The 24,592-nt window shown below is 47.0% G+C and overlaps 2 protein-coding genes across 6 annotated transcripts; one reads left to right on the plus strand and one right to left on the minus strand.

Moving 5' to 3' along the window:
• The first annotated feature begins 388 nt into the window (after positions 1-388).
• On the plus strand, positions 389-13,879 carry rusc2 (RUN and SH3 domain containing 2). Of its 4 annotated transcripts, none has more exons than XM_063018222.1 (13): positions 389-462; positions 2,756-4,364; positions 4,446-4,914; positions 6,025-6,531; positions 6,646-6,849; positions 6,967-7,101; positions 7,603-7,679; positions 7,771-7,945; positions 8,173-8,278; positions 8,679-8,725; positions 8,858-9,845; positions 9,967-10,113; positions 10,241-13,879. In XM_063018222.1, exons 2-13 carry the CDS (start codon positions 2,925-2,927, stop codon positions 10,437-10,439), a joined length of 4,494 nt encoding a protein of 1,497 aa, XP_062874292.1. In that variant the 5' UTR covers positions 389-462; positions 2,756-2,924; the 3' UTR covers positions 10,440-13,879. The 4 variants fall into 4 exon arrangements, with proteins under 4 accessions (XP_062874292.1, XP_062874295.1, XP_062874296.1 ...); XM_063018225.1 differs by having other exon boundaries at positions 10,244-13,879; XM_063018226.1 differs by lacking the exon at positions 6,646-6,849.
• A 315-nt stretch (positions 13,880-14,194) lies between these two features.
• On the minus strand, positions 14,195-23,723 carry LOC134335592 (protein shortage in chiasmata 1 ortholog). Of its 2 annotated transcripts, XM_063018154.1 has the most exons (29): positions 23,681-23,723; positions 23,491-23,559; positions 23,093-23,219; positions 22,597-22,687; positions 22,332-22,519; positions 22,070-22,229; positions 21,867-21,957; positions 21,576-21,735; positions 21,419-21,499; positions 21,208-21,343; positions 21,027-21,121; positions 20,625-20,879; positions 19,286-20,497; positions 18,836-19,000; positions 18,552-18,722; positions 18,353-18,445; positions 18,060-18,229; positions 17,819-17,885; positions 17,646-17,712; positions 17,385-17,548; positions 16,990-17,095; positions 16,755-16,866; positions 16,546-16,667; positions 16,081-16,168; positions 15,861-15,992; positions 15,599-15,748; positions 15,202-15,436; positions 14,825-15,094; positions 14,195-14,726 (listed from the first exon to the last, which is right to left on the minus strand). In XM_063018154.1, exons 2-29 carry the CDS (start codon positions 23,533-23,535, stop codon positions 14,641-14,643), a joined length of 4,839 nt encoding a protein of 1,612 aa, XP_062874224.1. In that variant the 5' UTR covers positions 23,536-23,559; positions 23,681-23,723; the 3' UTR covers positions 14,195-14,640. The 2 variants fall into 2 exon arrangements, with proteins under 2 accessions (XP_062874224.1, XP_062874225.1); XM_063018155.1 differs by lacking the exons at positions 14,195-14,726; positions 14,825-15,094 and having other exon boundaries at positions 15,343-15,436; positions 15,604-15,748.
• Between the last annotated feature and the right edge of the window lie 869 nt (positions 23,724-24,592).

Consider the following 24,592-nt stretch of genomic DNA (forward strand, 5'->3'; position numbering starts at 1 on the left):
AAATTAAAATATAAAACAGCATTGTAAAACACTTTTTACTAAAAAAAAATACTAAATGACTAAAAACGTATATATTTATACGTGAGTGAGTGTGTAAACATTACTGTAATATATTAACATTATTTATTCTCGATGTAAAAATCCATTTATTCACCGCAGCAGCAGCATCCACTGTTTCCCTTCTGCTCCTGAATCAATTTCACTGCATCGGACCGAATCGACTCTCAAGCTTCTCCTCGGAGCGCAGTGTTCTCAATACAGGAATTGAATCGAAAGATTTAGAACCGATTCCTGTTTCCCAAACGCTGGAATTTCAGAATCGACTCCGGGCCCCGATAATGACGCAGCGTCCGACGCTGACCGGAGCAGCGGGGTGAGAATGCGGCGACTTTAACCTAAACACTGAGATTCATGATCGGAACATCAGACCTAAAGCTCACAAAGGGAAGAAAAGTCTTCAGTGTGAGTATTAAACCGTGTAGAGTGTTTGTGCTGGCGGAACTGAGGCTGTTTTGAGGGTGTTGGTGAGATAACGGTCATGCTAGCGGGACTGAAGCTCCATCACTGCACCATTGTTTTTAGCAACAACACAGAATGTGATTAATACTCGTGATTTAAACGGTTGTGGTGATTGTTTCAGGACTGAGGAAGGTTTTACAGTTCTGATAACATCATGACATTACTGGGTTCTGTTATTATTTGGGTTAAATGAAGCGTTAGCATGTTAGCTAAGCTACACTGATGATAACGGGACTGACAGCGGCCTGGTGCACAGAGAGCTCTTCTCTTATTCTTCTTTATTTTATGTAAATTATTTTTCTAATAACAAGTTTATTATTAATAATATAATAAGTATAGTCCGTGTCACAAACCAAACCTCAGTTATAGAGAAGAAATGTTTGTTGTTTTTATTATAATGAACCAGTTAAATTGATGAACAGATGAACTTGACAGCTCACAGTGTTCCGTACACTGTAAATAGAAACTGGACTAATAGTCTCAAACACAAGGGCCTGCTGTCCTACATTTCATCTCCTAACTGGTTTCATTTCGCCCAGTCAGTATAAACACACACAGCAGTATTTACTGTCTGACTGGGCGTGTGTAACTCTGCTATAGATAACAGTGATCCGTACAGCTGTGTGTAATCCCTCCATCAGTACTGATCATTAAAATCCTCCCTGCTGATCAGTTATTGATTATAGATCCTCCTCTTGTGTGTCCTCACATTACACAGTTCGCATTAACACTTCCGGTCAGTAATAATTCCTTTATGATTCAGTAATAAAGAGATATTGTACGGAACACTGTGACACGCAGCATGTACATTTATCCTGTAGTTTGGTTCAGATTCCTGTAATATTCAGCTGTTTTCATTATAACTGTGCAGGTTGTATCCCAGTTGTGCGAGGGCTGGGGTGTGCAGGGGGTCCTAGATTTTTGAACTAAATGAGGAGTGCTCGCACCACAGGGTGCACCGGGTTATATTTGTAGGCTTCTGTACGACAGTGTGACAGCTGATGCTGGTACCATAATGGATCCTTTACGGTTCTAAACAGGTGCAGCAGAACATCATGGCTGCAAAAAATCATTTGGCTTCATCTAAACTAGGGCTGCAAATTTTGCCAAATTATTTTACCTGAAAATTATCTTATACGTGTGAATTTTTTTACTGCTGTCCACAGAATTAGGAAAATGAAACAAATAAATGTTGTGGCACTTTCAGTTTCCCTTCCTGCAAATGCACAGATGAGCTCCAGATGTGGATCAGAACTGGATTAAACTGAAGATAAGGTATCAGGGTTCTTACACTCGCTGTTTCAGGTTTGATGTGTAGTAGGACCGGGTGTGTAAACTTTCTCCTCTATATCAGGAGTGTTTCTGTGTCAGTGCCTGTTATTACTGATCTGAGGAACATCTAAAATAGCTCATTAGATGTTATTATTATATAAGGGTGTTAGAACGTCAGGCAGACTGAGCTGGAGATCAGAGTGGGTTTATTTTCAGTTGGTGTAATCCACTGATCTGGTGTTACTGCACCTTATTTAACTTGATCTTCTGCTGCCGGTCCTTCAACCATCATGTCTTAAATTTATCTGAATTCATTCTAACGGTACAATTAACAAATACTTATTAAATGTAATAATCTGATGCTTCATTAGTGATAGACGTTTATATAACATTATTTATCCCTATAATATAAACAACACTGAGAGGATCATTTCATGTTTAATCATCACACTTAGTGACTATTGTCCATGTGTGTGTGAGTCAGACAGACAGAGACAGTCAGACAGACAGACGGAGTTAGATGCCGTGGTACTGTAGAGGCTCTGGAATGTGAACTATGTGCTTGTTACTCCAGGCTAAACAGAGCCGATGTGTCGCACTGACCCTGCTGGAGGCTACTGTTGTTCTCTCCAGATGTTTTCGTGTCTCCTCCCTACGCTGGATCAACATTCCTGCCATGTCGTGCACATACATTATAAATATAACACGTGTCGACGAATCGGTGATCAGCCCACCGTAGCCGTGCACCATGTTTACTACAGTGATCACAGTGCAGTAACAGCTGAGGATCTGATATAAACTGAGAGGAGCTACACGACGTGAACCAGCCCAGTACTACAGCTTTGTTTATTTGAACTACAGTGCATCAAGAGGATTTTTTGTTATATAACTGTTGTTTTGTACCAAAAGAAACTGGTCATATTAAGAATATTCTGATGTTTCTTCTCTCTGTGTGTCTCTGTAGATGTTTTCGTTCTATCAGCATGACGGCTTCAGCTTCTTTTTCCACACTCCTCACTCCCAGCGCCCCAAAGTCGGGATTGGGAGCGTAAACTAAACATTTTAATTTTTCCCCCGAGTTGCTTCAGACCCTCATCAGCCTCCTTCCTGTTGTATCCTGAGCTCAGAAGACCATGGACTGTCCTCCGAAGCTGTCCGGAGAGACGCTGATCGTACATCACATCCCTCTGGTGCACTGTCAGGTTTCAGGATCACGTCAGCGCTGTGGAAGCCCGTTGAGGAAAAGCAACAACCCGTTCAGCTGCCCGGAGAACCTGGGCCTGATCCGGACCACCTCTCTTCCTGAGAGGGACGTCCTTCAGAGAGAAGCTCTGGTGTACAGCAGCCTGATCCAGACCTCCAGCGATGCCTTCAATGATGAAGGGATGGGAGAGAAGAAAGGAGGAGGAAGAGGAGGAAGCATGGCCAGCGACACTTCCTCTTTCACGTCCAGTAATTCTGAAGACGCGCTTCCTAAAGTCCCGTCCAAGACGGAGCACAACAGGCAGAACCTGCTCAGACACAACCCCTTCGTCCTGAACTCCGGCGATGACGATTATGACGACGATGAAGATGATGGAGACAACCTGAACGGATACTTGGAGGATTCATCCTTCCACTTGCACGGAAACTCCTCAGAAGATGGAGTGGACCTGCCTCCGTTTCATCTCCATGAGCTCGGCTACAGATCCGGACCCTTCCACCTAGACGAGTCTTTAGATAAGCCCTGGAGTTCCGGCCAAAAGGGGGCGCCACGCCGGCTCTTCTCCGCCCGTCTCGAAGGCCTGGATCTTCTGGGACTGGAGCTGCAGCGTCGTCACGGCAGCAGCGGCTCCACCCTGTCGATGGACTGTGGAGAGCAGGAGTGGGACGACGAGGACGACGACCAGCCCATGCAGGCCGGCCGAGGCGGTCTGGGATGCTGCGAGTTATCTCGGCAGTATCCCGAATCCTTCCCCGACTTCGCTCTCGGGTACTGCAGCGATTCCTCCTGCAACAGCTCGGACGGCATCCTGGTCAACTTCAGCACCATCTTCAACAAGACCAACAACAGCGTTCCCGACAAGCCGGCGCTGAACCTGAACAGTTCTGCCAACCACTCCTGCACCTCGCCAAGTTCTGAACCCGTCGGTAAGGGCGGGGCCGAGTATGCCAGCGCGGGCGGAGCTTTCTACCTGGACTTGCACAGATCTCCGACCGAAGCTCTTAATGAATCCTCGTCCTGCCAGTGCTCCTCCCAGCCACAAGCCGGCACTGTGGAGCTCGATGCTAACTGCAACTCCTACCACAACCAGGAGGGGCAGTTACCCTCGGATACCTCCGCTACCGACCTCGCGTCGTGCATGCAGAGCCAGGCGCGGCTGGTTGTGGCGACCCAGAACTACTACAAACTGGTGACCTGTGACGTGTCCTCACATTCCACCCCGAGTCCTGTAGGGTCTTCTGTCACCAGCTGCTCCGATGAACACAGCAAAGGAAGTCCCACCCAGCCCACCGAGTACTTCCTGTTTAGGCACACTAAAGACGAGGAGGAGGAGGAAGGACCAGGAGAAGATGCTCAAGAGAACACACAGGTAAGTCAGGAGTCACATGATGGACCAGTAGGTCAGTGAGCTGTAAGATTTATTTCATTCTTCTTTCTTCTCTTTTATTAGCCAAGTCTGAGGGAGGAGGAGCCAGACAGAACCGGCTCCGCCCATTCCAGTGTGATCGAGGGTCAGGTGTACGTCAACATCTCGCCACCTGTGGGCGCCTCCGCCCCCGGGCCCCGCCTCCGCTCCCGCAGCTACGACCGGAATCTGGACCGGACTCCACCCCCTCGCCTGGGCTCGCTGGAGCGCATGCTGAGCTGCCCCGTCCGCCTCAGCGAGGGCTCCGCCTCCAGCCCGCAGGCCCCGCCCCGCGTCACCTCGTTCGCAGAGATAGCCAGGAACAAGCGGCGCGGCGGCGGATCTCCGTCACAGAAGAGCAGCGGCGAGGCCTCCTCCGTCCACTCGCACTCGTCCGGAGAGTTCTTCCCCATCCTGGAGGATCTGCACCCGCTGGTCAACTCCTCAAACTGGAGCGGAGCGCTCAGAGACTCGCCCGGGGGGTCAGGGAGAGAGGCACGCAGCAGAGCTGAGGGTAAGACCTGCGAAAAAAATGATTTGGTCATTACTTATTCCCATTGCTTTAGGGTTCAGGGTTTGTGCTGCTCTCAGGTCCTTCAGGTGGTACAGTGCAGATTGCTGACAGTAGGTACGTTTACATTTGGCAGACGCCTTTTATCCAAAGCAACTGTAGTGTGAAGCAGTTGGTGGCTAGGGTCCAGGGCCCCCAGCTGGTGGTGGTTGGGCTTCAAGTAAATGTTTACAAGTAACAGGTGAACTAGTGTGTTTTATCTGAAGTGGAAACTGGGAAGAAACAAACTCATCTTATTTAACTGAACACAAGTGTGTACATCAGAGGGCGGCTTTCAAATCCTGGGTACAGAGGAGTGCAGCAGGTCTGAAGCTGCACTATGGACAGTTGTTGTTGAGTCTGGGTCATAGAGGTGCTGATTCAGGCTAAAGCTACTGTAGGGTGGCGTCTGTTCCAGTCTGAGCTTTCACTTAACACCCACTGTTCCACCTCCTACATCTACTGATGCTGTGTGTTCATGTGTCACATTCTAGTACTGAATAATTGGGCATAATGTAACTCAGTTAGTTGCTTCATATCTAACAAAAAACTCGTATTTATCAGCTGTTATTTTACCTCGTTCTGTTGGCGGCCCCTGGGGGTTGTGAGTGTGAACTGCAGGGTGAGAAAAACACTGATATGTGAGACCGTGTGGTGCAAACAGCTTGCACAATCACAGTGACCTCACACACACACACACACACACACAGAGAGATAAAGACACAACAGGGCAGAGAGGAGCGTGAGGAACATTTCCTGGATTTTAATCCTGATTTCAATTCCTCTGATGAAGTGTGGCGGAGTGACACAGCAAACACAGGTGTGTGTGTGTGTGTGTGTGCGTGCGTGCTCAGATGTAAGTAATTCTCTCTGCTGTGTCATTGCTGTGTGTGTGTATTTATTTCCTCCAGCTTTATCTGTAGGATCCTGAAGAGAATGAGTTCTGATTTATCGTGTCTCTTGACTTTGTACCTTTATAATGTTTTATTATTATTATTATTATTATTATTAGTTACACACGTCCAGGAGAGCAGCTCAGCAGGTTTCAGTAACGTTGTTCTGCCCTCTGTGCAGGTCATCTGTCCAGTTCGGCGGACTCGTCCCCGGCTGTGGTGCGCTACAGTAAGGACCAGCGTCCCAACACGTTACCCATACAGCCCTTCACCTTCCAGCACCAGTTGGGGAAGCCCCAGCCCAAACCCGTGCTCCCTCTGCTGGACGAATACATCAATCACATGCAGGCTCGGTTAGGCTCCGCCCCCGCCGAGCAGGACGAGGAGGACTCCGACGACGACGGCCGACGCCCGTCTCCTCTGGGGAGTTACTCTCCGCCTCGCTCCCTGTCCTCCCCCGCCCCACCGTCTCACACCTCGCCGGCCGTCGTCCCGGCCACCAGAACCACACCGCTGCCTCCGACTCCACCTCCTGCCACCAGGGGCCACTGCTTCCACCGGACCAGCCTGACCAAGCTACCCACGCTGCCCAGCTCCGGCCTCAGCCCGGTGGCACAGGTGGAGCCAGAAGGACAGGAAGAGGATGTGACAGAGCTTCCTGTGTGTGTGGCGCAGAGGCAGAATAACGGTAGGTGGAACCCAGTGCTGGGTGTCTGTGTGTTCTGGAACTTCTCACTCTTCTTCTAACTGATTCTTTCTCCTCTAACCCTCTCCTCCTCCTCCTGCTGCTGCTGCTCTGCAGTGCATCATCTCTCTCCTCAGACTCTTAAATGGAGGGAGTACCGGCGTAAGAACCCCCTGGGGGTGGAGAAGAGAGACTCCTCCTCTCCCTCCTCTTCCTCTCTTTCCTCCTCTGCTCCTCTGACCATCGGGAGACGCGCCGAGAGACGCAACGTCTTCGATTTCCCTCCGTCCAGTCACGCGCTGATCCTCAGCAGACTAAACGGTGCTTAACCAATCAGCATCCGCTCTTCACTAACACTCTACTAGCACGGGCTCTGTACGTGTGTGTGTGTGTGTGTGTGTGTTTATATTAACACTCTTTGTTCGTGTGTGTGGACAGGTCAGTCAGTGAGGTGTTACAGTGACCTGCTGCCTGATTATTTCTCCCACACGGAGCGCCCCCCAGAGGAGTTCTGCCTCTCACCCGACGCCACCACCGAGGAGTCCATCTCCATCGACCTGCAGCAAAAGAGAGGTGTGTGTGTGTGTGTGTGTGTGTGTGTGTGTGTGTGAGACAATACTGTCTGTTTATTTATCGTCTGTCTTACCACTACTTTATCTTGGTCAGGGTCCCGGGGCAAACACACACACCTAGGGCAATTTCTAGTATCTCTAGTTGTCCTGACTGCACGTCTTTGTACTGTGGGATGAAACCGGAGCACCCGGAGGAAACACACTTGGACAAAGGGAGAACATGCAAAGTCCACACAGAAAGGGCCCTGGCTGCCATGCGTGGGAATTGAACCCAGGCTCTTCCTACTGAGAAGGGATCAGGACTGGAAGTATCTTAGTCCTGTCTGACACATCTGTAACTTCAGATCCCTCCAAATCCATCATGTCTGTAATTAAAGTCTCGTCCAGGTCAGGAAACCGTGGTGTCAGTAGGTCCAGTAACAGGTGATGATCAGTACAGACAGGTTTGTGTGTGTGGTGTTGTGTGTTCAGTATTTGTGCTCTCTCTCTCTCTCTCTCTCAGCTCTGGTGAAAGCCATTAACACAGCAGTGGATCTGATCGTGGCTCATTTTGGCACCAGTCGGGATGCAGGAGTGAAGGTTATTATTATTATTAATAATTTTGTATTATTATTATTATTGTGACAGGTTGGTTAATGACCTCTCTCTCTCTCTCTCTCTGTGTGTTCAGGCAAAGTTAGGTAACAGCTCAGTGAGTCCGAACGTGGCTCACCTGATCCTGAAGTACCTGTGTCCCGCCGTGAGCGAGGTGCTGCAGGACGGACTGAAAGCGTACACGCTCGACATCATCATCGGCCAGAGACGCAACCATCAGTGGAGCGTGGTGGAGGCGTCCACTCAGCTCGGTGAGAGAGAGAGAGAGAGAGAGAGAGAGAGAGGAAGTCATTAGTGATGGTCGTGATAAAATCACAGAATATACTGAAGGGCTTCAGGGTCAGAAAACAGTGAATAAAGTCTGGAGGATCATGCAGATCCTGCTAACCAACTCATGTGTTCACATGGTGAAGGTGGTGGGATCTTTGTTTCTGTAGGAGTGGTGTAGAGCTTAAGTTTGAATCTCTGTGTCCCTCAGGTCCTTCCACACGGGTGTTACACAGCCTCTACCTAAAGGTCAGTCAGTATTCAGAGCTGACCAATCACAGCATGAGACTCAACGCTTTCATCTTCGGCCTCCTGAAGTAAGTGTGTGTGTTGATCCTTCTTGCTTTATGTTCGTCCTCGTTCTGTAGCAGCGCTGTTATGTTAGTTTACAGGAATCAGAGCTCCCTGTTAGTATTTGTGAATAAATGCAAGCATTTAAAGGGTTAAGGACCTCGCTCAGGGGCTAGAACCAGCAACCTTCTGATTACTGACTAGCACCTTAACCACCTAACTTCCACTGCCCTGCTTTTATCTGAATGTGATTAGTAAGTAGACGTATCAGTAGGTGATTTACGTTAGACACCCCCGTCTGATCTGCACAGTTTAATCATACCTAACTTGCCGGAGCAGCTTGTTTGTTTACACTCCCGCTTTATGAGTACATCTCTTAAATAGTATTTCAGTCTGTGCTGAGCTCAGTGACTGTTTGTTTTCCAGCTTGAGATCTCTGGAGTTCTGGTTTAATCACATTTACACACATGAAGGTAAGAACACAAACACACACACACACACACACACACACACACACACACACACATGTCAGGGTCTCAGTGTTGGTCTGTTTGCAGTGATTTATAGAAAGTTTTATTAACACCCTGTTCTGTTTCTTTTTTTAGACGTTATAGTGGCGCACTACCACCCGTGGGGTTTCCTCTCCCTGACCCAGGGGGCGTGCCAACCCATGTTTGAGGAGCTGCTGCTCCTGCTCCAGCCCCTGTCGCTCCTGCCCTTCGACCTCGACCTCCTGTTCGAACCTCATCAGTTACAGAGAGGTCAGGAGCACCTGAGGTGCAAAGAGCAGCTCTGCTCCGCCCGCCAGGGCCTGGACCAATCGGCTCGCTCTACCTTCCAACTCATGAGAGGCCCGGCGGAGGCGGCGCCCATACGGGTCAAGAAGGCGGAGTCCAAGCAAGAAGGGGCGGGGCTCCACGGGGCCAGGCTGGTGCTCAGGAGAGAAGGATCGTGGCCCCGGATGGACGGGGCGGAGGCTACAGCGCACGGAGAGAGAGGATATGGATCAGAAAGTGAAGGATTCAGGCTGGACCGAGGACGCAGTGCTGAGAGGATGAACGGAGTAGGAGGAGAGGACGTGGAGAGGGAGAGGAGGAGAGAGAGAGAGGGAGTGAAAGACGCCGAGAGAGACAGGATGAGGAATAAACAGGCCGGCTGGTGGTTCCAGCTCATGCAGAGCTCGCAGGTCTACATCGACAACTCCGTCGAGGGGTCCAAGTTCGTCAAGTGGGAGAGACGCAGGAGAGGAGGCGGCGCCGAGGGGCGCAGACAGAACGAGCCACCCCGGAGAGTGGGCGTGGTCGAAGGAGCAGAGGCTCATCATGAGAGGACGGAGAACAGCGGTGTGAGGGGTGGAGCCGCCGCTGAAATCCTCACCCAATCGGAACCTCCTAAACCCAAGCCCTCGTGGATGGGCAGCCCCCCGGAGTCGGTGCTCTCCGAGCTGAGGAGGACCAACGAGACGCAGCCGGGGGGACGAGAACCCGAAACGCAGACGACGCAGAACCTGCGCTGGGGTCGGCTGTTCGGAGCGGGGAACGTCAGCAAGAGCGAGAGAACAGAACCCAAATCATCCAAGAACCAGAAGAGCAGGTCAGTGGAGCTTACACACACACACACACAGTGGCTGAGGAGAACATACTAAAACACTTTGTGCTTAAAACACAATTCAGGAATGCTCAGAAAAGTAAATAAATGTTATTGTGGTTGGCAGGTTACCGTCCGGGTGGTTGAACCTGGATCGTTCCGTGTTGGATTTGGTGGTGAGGAAAAGATCAGAGCCTCACACACCCAACACACACACCGCTGAGATACAACCGAGCCAAACACAGGAGACCAACACACAGACCACAGCGTCACGGTAATCCTGACACACACTGCTGTATTACTGCTGTATTACTGCACACACACACACACACACACACACGTAAAACATAAGAACAGATATATAGGTACATTTATATTAAAGCGTCTCTGTGCTCTCTCAGCAGCGTGAGGGCGCTGTGTCACCACATCGCTACAGAACCGGCTCACCTCAGCTTCCATAAGGGCGACGTGCTGCAGGTGCTGAGCAAAGCCGGCCCCGATTGGCTGCTGTGTGCGTCCGGCCACGCCCGAGGCCTGGTGCCGATCGTTTACGTCACTCTGAACGACGAGGAGAGCATCGAGCCACACGCGCCGCAGTAAAACAGACAGTCATGGTCTATCCATCTTCATTCAGTCTATGATCACAGAGTATGCTGCTAATGCTAATTTCAACCACAACACACACACACAGCGATTACACGGCATGTAGAACTGAGGTCACGCTCACTGGGTCACATCACTGGAGCGGTCTGAATCACTGCTGCGTCATCTGTAGAACATCATGAACCACACGTGATCCAGACCGCAGCACTGCAGCAGGTCAGAACCAGCTCGGATGATTAGTGGGAAATGTTTTCACCCCGTCACCCAGAAATCCTCTGGTAACCCAGAGTCCCAGAGAGCATAGGTGGAAGGGCTGGTGGCTGGAGGCGACAGCTTCACGTGTCAGAGGAAGCACGTGCATGGCCCTAACCCCTCCACACTGGAAGCTGTCGCCTGATACGGGAAGCTTTAGTGATACGGTTATGTTTGAGTATATAAATGTATATATGTTTTATTTATTACACATATTTCAATAATATATAATAATATATAATACACTAGTTACAATGTGCTGCCATGCAAACTGTCATGTGACCCTTAAATAAGCTGTTTAGGAAACATCTGACATAACAGAACAAGCTCAGCAGGAGAACCACCGCGCTCTCTACACTAAACACAACCGAGCCTGCATGACTGAGTGAAGATGGATCTAAACACACACACACACACACACAACGGGATTACAGACTCACAGAGAAACGCTCTACACTTCCACTTCCTGCCGTTCTGACCAATCAGAACGTCCCACAGCAGGACCGAGAGGTTGTTTTTGCATGTCACAGACTCCACCGAGCAAAACTTTACTGAGCAAAACATGGACACGGATCTACACAGACCTGGTCCTGCTGGAGAGGGACAGGAGGACGCCGACACTAGCTTTAGCATCTAAATGGACCTGTGTGCTCGGGGTTTATGTTTTAGTTATTATTTATAAAGTGTTCTGAGATGAGCTGCAGGTCAGGCATGTGCTGAAACACTCGATATCAGAACTCACCCTGTAATCCAGATCCAGGAAGCTGCGGGGGTTGCCAGGTTTTTCCTTTGTAGATCCACTTCTATATTTAACCACAAAACAATGGTGTGATAGAGAAGAATGCAATTAAGTTTGGAGCGTCCCTACAGCTGACTGATGGGTGATCCCCCCCCCCCCAGCAGACCTGATCACTTCTGAACCGTCCACAGCTCCTCCATCAAAACTAAAGCTAGCCAGTAGTGTAATTAAAAGTGATCGTGACTGCTGACTATGAGACAATCGATTCCCTTCCGCCTGTAAACGCGCTGCTCTCTCTCTCTGAGCGGCCGTGGCGAGCTCTGACTGGAGCAGAACGAGGAGCGTGTGAGAGCAGCAGCAGTGTAAAGACTCAGCACATGCCTGATCTGTTCAGTTACACCAGGGTTCGACTGTGTGAACTTGTACTGAGATGATTTATTATATAACGTGTTGCACTCTGTATTCTCTGTATGACATCACGTCCATCCCAGTGTAGACGTGCAGACTGACCTGCGAGAGCCGTTTACACACCACACGTCTGTCTGGTCACTGAAGCCACAGTGCGAATGCAGCGTTCTGACCGCTGCTTCACCTTAAAGGAACAATTCAGACACTCACGTTCAGGTTAGAGTATTATGGGCTGTCGGTGCTGTAGAAAGCCATCCTGCTATTCAACTGACTGATCAGAAGTTCTCCCTCTCCATGGTAAACAGGACATTACTATACAATTCTCTCACATTCTCCGAAGTAAGCACCCCCTTACTAACAGTTTGGATGTCTCTAGCCTTGTGTAACAATAAGGCAGTGATTGTTGGAAAAGACTGAAGGTGCATTATGGGATGAGTAGTTTATTCCTCGTGTGTTTCTCGACATTTGTAGTGCATTATGATCTGGTAGCAGTATTTTAAATGGATGGTCGGACTTCTGGAATCCTAAAGTTCATCTCTGATGATTAGAGAAACACAAACGTGAGTGAGCTTTGATAGCCCAGTGGTTAAGGTACTGGACTAGTAAACAGAAGGTTGCCGGTTCAAGCCCCGCCACCACCAAGTTGCCACTGTTGGGTCCCTGAGCAAGGCCCTTAACCCTCAATTGCTCATCGTGTAAGTCGCTTTGGATAAAAGCGTCTGCTAAATGCTGAAAATGTAAATGTAAATGAGCTGGTTGTCCCAAAACAAACGATACGTTTGTACTAGTGCTACGTATACAGAGGGGGGCCAAAAATATACACACTGCTCTCCTTATTTCATTCTAATTAAAAAAGTCCGTAGCTAACATTATTACAGTGTCCACATTTTTGTCCTCTCTGTATTTGCTGATTCTTTACTCAACTGTTCCTTTAAGTAGATTTCAGCAGTGGCTCTGGGACAGGAATGTTCACCTGTATTAAAATGTGTGGTCACTAAAGGGAGGCCAGGCAGGACTTCTTTATTATTTAGCATTAATGCACACTAATTTATTGAACTAATCACTTGTGTTAATAAGTGACGCTAACATGAATCATGATGTTCTTTGTAAAAGTTAGATTATGAATTTGTTTTTTACAGATGATGACCAGGTCACGTTATAAGTTGATTTTGTTTTTTGTTGGAACATTTATGATATTATTTTCTTATAAAGAAATGCATTACTGTATTATTTGATTGTCATGCTTAAATGTAAATATGAGATCCTCTAAAGACTATGCTGATGTTATTGCGGTTGTTATTAACAGTTAATAACACGTGTATTTAAACAGTCTGTACAGATTATCACTGTTATACTGGTGTTATACTGATATTATACTGATGTTATTAGAGGAAGTTCCTTCTGTTCTCCACAGCTCTGTGATCTAGACTTTAGTTCTGCTCTGCTTTGGTTTGTTACTGTACAGCACTGATGCACACAGAGAGCGAGAGAGAGTATTGATTATAGATTAGTGCCTTTTTGTATTGATACGACTCTCACTAATGATGTGATAATATATCAGTGTAATGGTATACATGCTTAAAATGTTAAATCATTCAACATCCCAAGAACATTCAATCTGAACCTGAACAAGACATTACAACAAGTATAAAGTTGGGCCCCGTCAGGCAACACACTTATGTTACACTCGCACCTATACAGAATAATCAGCAACTATATTTAGAAAGTTACAAGAGAGTTAAAGGAAGTGAATCAGGTTATAATTAGTGAGTGACGTTTGTTGTCTCTGTGCATCTCTCTCTCGCTGTGTGTGTGTGTGTGTGTGTGTGTGTGTTAGCTCTGTTTCTCAAATCTGGAAACACGTCGAAGCTCAATGTGCTGCTGAACTGCAAACTTGTTGATCAGAATAGGCCAGTTAACCTGGTCCTTCCTGCCGTGAGAAACAGAGCTCCTGCTAACCCTAACCCTTTTGTAGAACGTGTAGGACATCACCAAACGTGTATGGAGATCAATAACAAAGTGCTCACGTGAACGACCACCGTGTGTCCTGTCTTTTTTTTGTTTCTGGACTGCATTATGACGGCAGCGTTGAGTGTAAGACTGCAAGAAGGAAACAAAACCATCATTACAATGATTTAAATCAAGCCTTATTTTGGGATACATGGGTGCATTTTTGGGGTTGTTAGAACTTACCTGCATGCACGAGCGTCATTAAGTCATGCCTGTATAACAAGCATATTAAGCAGGCAAACATATTTAAGATAAAAGTAGCAGAACCTGTGTGTGCTGATCTGTCAGAAAGACACCCGAGGGGGCAAATTTATATCTAATACGGGCTACAAACTACACTCACTCTCATCTCTGAGGCTTTAATACTTTTAACCTTATACATAAGGATCAACAATATACAGATAGAGCACAGCCTAGTCATTATGAAGATAAAAGAATCTCATAAAAAGACAGAAACACTCTGTAGCTAAAACTGCTCCTCTGAGAAGCTTCTACACAAGACTTTGGCTAGGCACCGATATCGATGTTCTAGTTCATTTCAGAGCTGTTTGGAGTGGGGCTGAAGCAAGCTGGGTCAGCTTGCTTTGTGCACAGGGGGTGCAGTCATGCTGGAACAGGACAGGGCCTTCCCTAAACTTACGATGTGTCCCAATACTTTTGTCCATAAAGTCCATTTCTGTAGGTCTATATATGTTACAGATGCATCAAAGGAAAATCATTAGAACATTTGGTGTGATGAGTAATAAAACTCAGGTGAATTACTGTGGTGTGTGTGTGGATGTGATGTGTTCAGATAAAGCTGAGTCGTGTTTGTCCATCAGAGCGTCCAGGGATTCTCTCACACTGAAGCCTCCCTCTCTTACACTGAGGAAACACTGCGGGCAGAACACGGATATAATACTGGATCAGGGCAGCATCATCACAAACATTCAGGGAAACGTGTGTGTGTGTGTGTGTGTGTGTGTGTGTGTACCTGTCTGTATGGCGCCCTCTGCTGGTCTCTTCCTCTCTAAGTCTCTGTAGCTCTCAGTCTGGTGCACTCTGCTGTTTCCTCCCCACTCCAGTCCAGCTGATTGTTGCAGGAAATAAGGTGAGGGCTGAAAATATACTCCTCCATAAGTAGGGGTCCTTTCTGTCACACATGGGTTCTGGGTGAACAGTGTGCAGGGAGTGTGTGGGGGTGTGAAAGAGGGTTCTGGGTTCATTAGTGTCCAGTGTTCATCTGCTCCTCCAGTAAAACAACCTGTTAGAGTCAAATCAAAGAATCATCAGAGTGCAGGAGCAATGCATGTTATTCATCACAGACACGCATGCAGTGCATGTACACGTCCATGTGTGTGTGTGTGTTACCTGGGTAACTCCCGTCCTGTGTGTCGCCCTCTTCCCAACACCGAGACTGCGCATCAGACCCACACCAGCTAGCTACACTTCCTGTCCGCGGGGTGAATGGGGTAGGAGAGGGTACGAGGAACGGTGCAGAGTCTGTGTTCAGAGTCCAGGAGGGGAGTCCAGACTGAGCACGTGTGACTGTAGTCTCGATCGCTGAGGCTGCAAGTCTGTGTTGAGCTGTAATGTCACTGAAGAGCTACACACACACACACACACACACACACACACACACACACACACTTGTACGGCTGGGTGCTGATTGATCAGCTGATGTTCCACTTCATTCCAAAGCTGTTCAGTAGGGCTGAGGTCAGGGCTCTCGGTGTGTGTGTGTGTGTGTGTGTGTGTGTGTGTGTACCTTACACACAGAAGGTGTGATCTCAGGAAACATTTCCTCCAGCCGAGTGTGTGAAGCTTCAAGAAGCCACTGCAGAGACGGAGCTCGACTCAACATCAGCTGAGCTACAACACAGTTAATACACGGAAAATACAGCAGCAACTGCTCTTCCTACCACACACACACACACACACACACACACACACACAGAGCTGGTCAGTGTAACTGATAAATATAATAAAGATACATATAATAAATAACACACACACACACACCACGTTACCTGGGTGGGGAGCACACTGAACCAGTCCCGGTCGAGCCAGCCACACACGTCTCTGTCTGCAGTGAGGAGAGTGTGAAGGCAGATCTGATACACACACTGAGCAATGTCTGCTACATCACACACCAGCAACACCTGGCCACACACCACACACACACACACACACAGTAAAACAGCTGGATTTGTTCATGCAGAACCGAGATGTGATTTTACCGTGATTTACCTTCACGTCCAGACCACCGGACTTGTGTCCAAGGAGCACCAAGGCTGAGTAAATCAGCACCAGATTGGTGAGCACACTGCCACACACACTGCACATATAGAGGAACCCGTTACCAGATTATTAGGAACACTACTACTTCCAAAACAAACTGGACATCACACAGGGTGCAGCCACATCAATTCCTAGATCTTACATCCATCCCAGAAGTGGCTTCATTTCTTTATGCACTAGGAACTATAAAACGTCTAGAGCTAAAATGCATACACTGATCAAAAGTATTCGGACACCTGACCATGAGCTTGTCATATTAAAAAAAGAGAACCCAACATCTATGTGAACTTCTGAAGAACAGCCACTTCTCACAGGACTTTGAAGTATATCTGCGTATGGGAATTTGTGCCCGTTCAGGAATAAGAGAGCACATACAGCACACCATGCGACTGGAAGAATAAACTATCATCTCACAGTGCTCTGTACTGCTCGGTGCAGTGCAGTAAAAGCCAGCAGCGACTGAACTGCAGCGAGAGAGCCGAGATTCTAATAACCACCCGCTCGGACGCTCGCTCCTGCCCCAGCTCTCCGAGCTCCTGCACACAAATCATAATCACGTTTCTCTGCAGCACAAAAAGTGGAACTTTTGATTCATCTGCGTTTATTTACTTCCTTCATCTGACCTGCAGCAGAACGGCCGTGTTCTCATCAACAGCGATGATGTCGTACAGCTCAGTGGATCCCAGCCACCGCACAGACGGAGGGTGGCTCCTCTCCAGCAGAGTCATGTTATACCTGTAACACACACACACACACACACACACACACTTGTATTTCTATGAATCCCGGTTGTGTACTGTAGCTACTGAGTGATATTCCTAGTTTAGATTCTGCGGGAATGGAACGTGAGGGACTGACGTGGACTCCAGGAGCTGCAGCAGGTCTGAGCGCTTCAGTAAACCCTCCGTGATGAAGAGCAGGAAGGGAACGCGGTCCAGAGGAGAGGAGAACACCATCGATGAGTCTGTGCATGAACACACACACACACACACACTTCAATTGGTGTACAGCAGTGGGTCAGGCTTTTTTATCTGCTGGGCCAAAAGCCTTCAGTCTTGAATGCTCTCCGAAACAAGTGATTCAAGTCAATTACACGCCTTCTATAACATTAACAGTCATATTATTAGGAACTATTAAATACTGATTGGAGCACATTTAAATATACTAAATAGAATACTAACATAAACCAAGACCAAATGCAGTGGTAGGTGAGTGTGTGTGTGTGTGAGAGAGAGAGAGAATGAGAGAGAGACCTGTACACGGTACTGCAGTAATAAAGCAGGTGTAGCTGATGTTGTTCTCTGTGCAGATGTTCCTAACAGCTGACTGACCCAAACACTCAAACTCAAACACTGCACTGAAGCAGCACCAGGGAAACCCGGACTGGACCTGCTGCACACACACTACTGCACAACGACTGCACAAACACACACACAGTTTAACTACAGGTATATACACACATACACACTTGCATAAAGATACATGTACATTAATACACACACACACACACACACCTATTTGCAAGTTGTTGACTTTCCAGTTTGATGCCCTGCTCTGTTAGTAGTGCTGTTACAGAGTTTCCTGCAGTGTAACCACACACACACACACACACACACACACACACACATCATAATTATCTTTCTGGTGAAGCAGGAGAGAGATGAGTTGGTAAAAGATCTAGACCTACCTGGTATCTGACTGAGAGCAGTCACTAACTTCGTCCTTACACTCTCCTGTGCTGTTACTACCAGAACCTACACACACACACACACACACACACACACACACACACACACACACACACACACACACACACACACACACACACACTTCACCCTGTTGCAGTGCTTCCTAATATGCTTTCGTACCCAGTCCACAAGCACCTAACAATGGTTAGTTACTCATCGTTAGAGCACTTCTACTCTCACCTTGTTGGAGATGTTTCTCTGCAGCCAGGCGCTGATCTGCTGCTGCAGGTGCTGCACTCTGGCCTGAGGTTCTGGACACCTCCTGCTCATGTACTGCAGCACCTGGAACTTCCTCAAAAGCTCCCACAGACTGCTCATGGTACTGGTGGAACACACCTTGGCCAGGTAATCTTAACCACACACACACACACACACACACACACACACACACACACACAAACACTTACAGCTCAGGCTCAGACATATAAAAGGAGTTCAGACTTTAGGAGTTCACAGAGTGAGTGTGAGAGTACCTGTCGCAGTGCTGAGGTCACACCTGAGCAGCAGTTCCTTCACTGCGACCAGAATATGAAGCAGGGCCACATGGTTATACACACTCTCCCTGCCTAACACACACACACACACACACAGTTCAGCAGTTTGAGAACCTCTTGGTATCCCTGGTACTCCACATGCTGTGCGAGTGTGTTTGTGCACTGTTGTGTTCCTGACCGTGGCCGCTGCTGATGAGCTTCTCTTGTTGCTTGAGGGAGAATCGTGTGTGCTCGGGGGTCAGGCTGCTGAAGTCTGTGATTCTCAGAGCGTTCGAGCCGGACTCCCGGACCCTACCAAGGGTGGAAATGGCCAGAACATGGAGCTCCTGATACGCAGCCCTTTCAGTATCTGTAGGAGGGAACACAGGCATAGCAAACTCACATGAAACATTAGGACAGATACTGAATACACACAAGCTATTCATCACTTATGGGCAGGTTTTATTTTAGAGTGGGTCGTACCTGTAGCCGGAACCTGTATGGTCTTGGAGACAGCTTTTCCTTGGGCAGGAACACTGGCCTGAGTCTGAGCTACCTTATCCACTTTTGAGGTACTATGAGGCACGGTCATACCCAAATCCACCGTCTTTTTTTCCTTAGACTTTGGAGTAGGTTCAATCACTGAAACTGACAGCATGAATAATATTCCAGGGTTACAAATAATGTGGATAATAATTAATAACCTAGACAGAGAATCTTAGTAACTACCACTTTACAGTATGACTTTATTAGAGTACGTTATGGTTATATAGAATATATTATTACTGAGTGTGCTGTTTGCATCATGGTGTCATTTCTACACTGAAAGCCACTGAAAGCTCCAGTTCACAAATAGGCAAAAGTACAATAATTCGTGATCCTGATCCACTGCACTAGCAATGAATTAAAAAATATATACTTATCATTCGTTACCTGTCGTTCGGTGCGGAGTCTGCTCAGATTTCTGCTCCACTGTACTCTTCAGGAAACTTCTCAACATCATGAAGGAGGACAGGGGGTCCATGTGCTCCCGAGTGTCAGTGCTGTTCCCCACTACAGATTCTGTTCCTCCAGTTTCTGCATCATCAGTGGGTATGGGTTCTGTAGGTGTCATGTCTAGTTCCTGAACTGTATGGGCAGGGTTATAATGGGAGGTATCCTTTGGGTTGCTCAGATTTGCTTGTGCATGGGTTGCTGGAGTGGCTGGATTATTTATCTGATATAGATTACCTGGATTATTTGACGAGAATTGTTTTGAAAAAGTGTTTTTGGTGTTCTCAGGAAGCAGTCTATTTACATTACTTGGATTATTTGATGTCTGGTGTACTGGACATGTATCCTCCATATGAAAGCCTTTGTTTCTGGCTGGTTTGGTACTGTTTGGTACAGAGTGAGTGTTGGGGTGGCTCACAGGTTGTGCATTGTTTAAAAACGCTTCTTTTGAAGGAGTATCTTGAGCTGAATGACTAATCACACCTGGGCTTGCGTATGGCAGACCGTGGTCTCCCTTTATGGCCGTGTTCTGAGAGAGATTGGTTCTGTAGGTGTGTTTTGCTGAATGGTTCTGCAGTCTTGTGTTTTTGGTTTTGTGATGGGAACTGTTTGTACTATGCGGAGTACATGGAGCAGGAGTGTTGAGGAAGTTCTCAGTACATGCAGTGGTCTGAGCGTCTGTGGAATGAGAAGGAGTTGCTGGGTTTGGTACAGACTTCTCAGAAATCAGTCCATTTGAATGAGCGCCCCCTGTTGAATGATTATATTTAGCTGGGTTTTCATACTGTGTGTCTTCAGACAGATGATTTAAAACAGACTCTCTATCACTCTCATTTGCAAAATGATTACCAGCAGCAGACTTGAGCAGCTCCAGGTTTTTGGCCATGCTCTCATATAAACCGTATAGGTGCTTTGAATGATCTGTATTAATGCTAGACCTCACGGCTGATTGAGTGCCAGTTGCTGGGTTCGATTTCGACAGACCCAACCCGTGCTTAGAGCTGTTCCTACAGGGTGTGCTTTGTTTCAGGGAATCGTCCTCCAGCAGGATAAACTTTACAGTTTTGCCCTGGCGTACCAGACTGGGAAGAGGCGACAGGGCAGCTCTGCTCTGCATAGATTCCTCACTCACAGAGGGCTCCACTGACCAGGCTAACACAAGAAAAATAAAACCACAATGGAAAGTTAGTCACGTTAACAATCAATACGATCAAATATGTTGGTGCTTAGCGTTTGTACCATTAGCACGGCCACAGATCAGCACTGAGCAGCGACCCACCGTCTATCTGAGCGCTGGAGATCCGTGTGTACTTCTCTGTGGTGTCCACCTCTGTGGGTTCCGGTGTGTTCAGAGCAGCGCGTCTCTCCACCGTCAGTGCTTCTGTGAGTGTGAAGGCAGGGTCAGAGGGCATCGTTGTGACCAGTGTAAGGGGGTAGGTGTTCTGTGTGTCATCACTGGCTCGCTCAGCCCTCAGGATGGAGAGCAGCTCTGGCATGGAACGTCGTCTCACTGGCGGTTCGGATATCCACGGCTCTGCAGCAACAGTTCGCATGAAAGCGTTTAGTAAAAAACGCTGGTGTCAGTGCATTGATTGGTCAGGAAATCAGACAGTTGGGCTAGATCTTAGTCTGACAGACTGTCAGGGCTACTGTCCTGTTATAAGATATTGTGCAACAATACCTGCTAGTAGCCAACCAGCTACACACGGATGATGTTTCTCTGCCATCCATACAGCTCTCTCCATACCCTCTCGCTCCCTATCCGACAGCAGACGCCTGGAGAATCACCAAGAACACTCACATTAGACCTAGAAGTTCCAGACTCTTCAAACAGAGCTGAGGCGTGTCTGATCAGAGCTTACCGTGTGATAGCGACTGGTGATAGCGGCTCTGCTGAAAGCCGATCGGTGGTTGGCAGCGACCGTTCAGGCTGGACCGGCTGAGAAGGAAGCGACAGAGGCAGATCCGTCTCAAATTCAACATGAGACCTGAAAGGAACTGATCAGAACCAGAACAGTGAACTTAAGACGGAGTTTAAAACAGATAAAAGATGTTAGAATGACTTGTTTATACCTGGCGAGCTTGGAGTGTTGGTGATGACAGAACTCAGATCGGGACCACTGAAGTTTTCACACCCAGGTACATTCAGTACACCTGAAAAGATATTTACAGTCCTGTATTCCCATAAATTCTACTGGGAATGTGATATTAAAATACAGACCAGACTAACCCGAACAGTCTAAAAAAGTGGTAGCAATCTCTAGAACAGTAATTTCTTCTTCTGCTGGTTCAGGATTTACACTTAAAGCTTCTTGCATTTCAGTCATGGATGTGATGCGATCACTCCTCTGCATTAAATCCGGCTCAATGACAGTAGGCAGCATTAGACTCTACAAAATAAAGAAACAACTAAAATTGGTTGATGAGGTGGTTGCTAGGGTGTTTAGATTATTGCTATTGGATTCAAATAGGATTTTTAGCTGTTTGCCAGATGATTAGCTACTGTGAAGGTCTCGGTCACCTCTGTATCTGAAAGTCGCTCTTTTCTGAACTCTTCAATCACTGACAGATGGGTGGGTTCTTCAGAAGACACCTCATATGGAGCACACCGTCTGAAAGAATCACCCACACATCACCACAATACTTAATCCCCTCTGGTATCTGCCCCAGTTATAGTGCTCACATTTTCTACGCTGGGTTAGTAAGTTAATGTATGTTTAATACCTGAAGGTGATCTGCTCAGAGAAAAGTGACCCAGACTCCCCGACATCCAGTGGATCTGATACAGGCAGAGTTTTTAACCTCTTAACTAGAGTCAGGAGCAAAGGCAGACAACTCTTTAGCTGATTATCATTGACTATCACCTCTTCTGCACGGTAGAGATCTGAGGGACAGAGAGACCGAACACGTAACACAAAGCAAACCACAGCACAAAAGAAACCTCCATCCTCGTTCTCATTTGTACACGTTCCTCACACGTGTATACCTTGGTAGCTGAACCGTGCCGAGTGTGTCTCAGCCATACTGAACTTCTCCATCCAGCCGTTCTGCTCAGCCGTTCGTCCTCCTCTCTCCAGCAGCCAGAGCGCTTCCTGAGACTCGACACACCTCTGAGATTCAGGGTTAGAGCTCGGAACCACATCACCTCCCAGCTCATTCACACAGACTTCAAACCTACACACACACACACACACACAGCTTAGCTACTCTAATATTATTGTACACTGACACCAGGTTACCATGAAAATTACCTTTCTAAATAATGTGCTGAATGCAAATCAGCCTTCAGGTCATCCAACAAAGGACCGGTCAGTTCCAGTTCACATGTGGAGTGTAAACTTCCTGTCAGAACAACAAACAAACCTCAGAACTGCTGAGCATCAAATCAAGCCTGAAAATAAAATACATCAGTGACTAGCAGCTCTGAGGCAGAAGTGCCATCTACATTTAAATACTGCAGTATCAATACAGAGAGACTGAGTTACTCTGGTAGTTTTCCTAACCAACCCAAAAACACCAGCAGCTAATCACATTTAAAGTTTAAATCAAGTGGTCGTGTCTGAGTGAGGGAAGGACGGTTGTGGTTCCTCCTGGCTGCTGCTGGTCTGGGTATCATCACTGACAGGTGATAAGTGGCCAGCGACTGCAAGCATGTCAGAGGAAGTCACCCCAATAAAATCACATCTCAACTGGTGTGTAATTTTAAATGGACTACAGATGTGATGTGGTGGCGTCCGTGTCTCTGACCACGAGCCCATGGAGTCCTGTAGGCCTCCTCCTGCAGCTTCCCAGAGTGTGGATAAGTGCTGATGTCCAACTGGACAGGAACTGGCAGCATGAGAAGGTTCATCATGAGCCTGTGTTTAGCTGAAGCCTGTTCAACATTGCAAATGATATATCTTATTAATAATGTGTATTCCTAATTAGCCAAATATGAACATATGTAACCTAATCCTAATCTAACAAGTGCTAGTAAAATGATCTTATATAATATATATAATATGTAATAATATAATATATAATATATTTTTACATACATTAGATTCCTGCAGATACAGAAATTCATTATGTCACTAAATACTTTAACTTAGTCTGTCAGGATTCTATTTATAACCCTTTTAACTATTAATAACCTGTTTATTTACCTCATAAATGTAATCAATTGCTTTGTATCTGACAGCTGAGAACATGACAGACGACTGATTCTGAACACCCTGTTAAAATAATAATAATAATAATATACATAAATTATAACGATTTTCAGTTATTAAACGACTTCACGACTAACGTAAACTGATGTACGGAACACGGTTACTGTTGCTAACTGATAATTACCTCAGAAATCAACCTAACTAACTAGCTTTCTATCTAAATGACTAAACACCTTGTACTAAACTGCTTAATAAAGCGTCCCATATATTTAAGACATTAAATCAACCACACAAACCATTATTTAACTGAAAGAAGTTGTTTGATTTCGACAAAACCGCCAAAAATAAACGGTCACTTAGCCGGTAAATTCCTGTCAGCAGATTGCGCGCGAACTCCAGGTGCTCGCGCTGTGGGCGCGTCCTGATCCGCGTCCTATTTCACTAAGCTAAAATACATCACCACTACAAGCAGCTGTGGCGGGGTCCGGGTCGTGGGGGGTCCGGGTCTGGGGGGTAAGAGGAGAGGAAGGAACTTACTTTCCCAACCCCAAAACTACACCGACAACGCCACCCCACTTTATTTATAAAGGGTAGGGGGTCCCTGCGAGGTTTCTCAAATAAATGAGATATAAGGCAGTTTAATAGGAAAATGTACTTTATTTAGTCAATACTCGCATCAATCATGGAAGTTATAAACTACTAAAGTACAACAGTGCGTTATAGAGGTTCTGACCCCAGGAGCAAAATAAAAACAATTATGAGACAGTGGAGCACATAAACACCTCCCAAAGCAACCCAATCAAAAGGAATATACACAATCAATACAAACCAAAGAAATAAAAATAACCACTACCCAGAGCAACCCTAAATCAAAGGTGGTGATAAGTGCTCACTCAAACAAAAGAAAAATACAATAGAGGAAAGTCCTGGGTCAGTACACTGAGACTTCACTACATTTAAGGCCTGTAAAGCCAGTTAAGTAATATTGCAGTAGGAATAGCATTAAAAATGTGAAATACAGATAGGGTGGTCAGTTATACAAATCCCTTAAAACTATGCAGCTAGTATTGGTGGCTCAGTAAGTTCACATATCACT

This window comes from Trichomycterus rosablanca, chromosome 21 (genome assembly GCF_030014385.1).
Source record: "Trichomycterus rosablanca isolate fTriRos1 chromosome 21, fTriRos1.hap1, whole genome shotgun sequence".
NCBI lineage: Eukaryota > Metazoa > Chordata > Actinopteri > Siluriformes > Trichomycteridae > Trichomycterus > Trichomycterus rosablanca.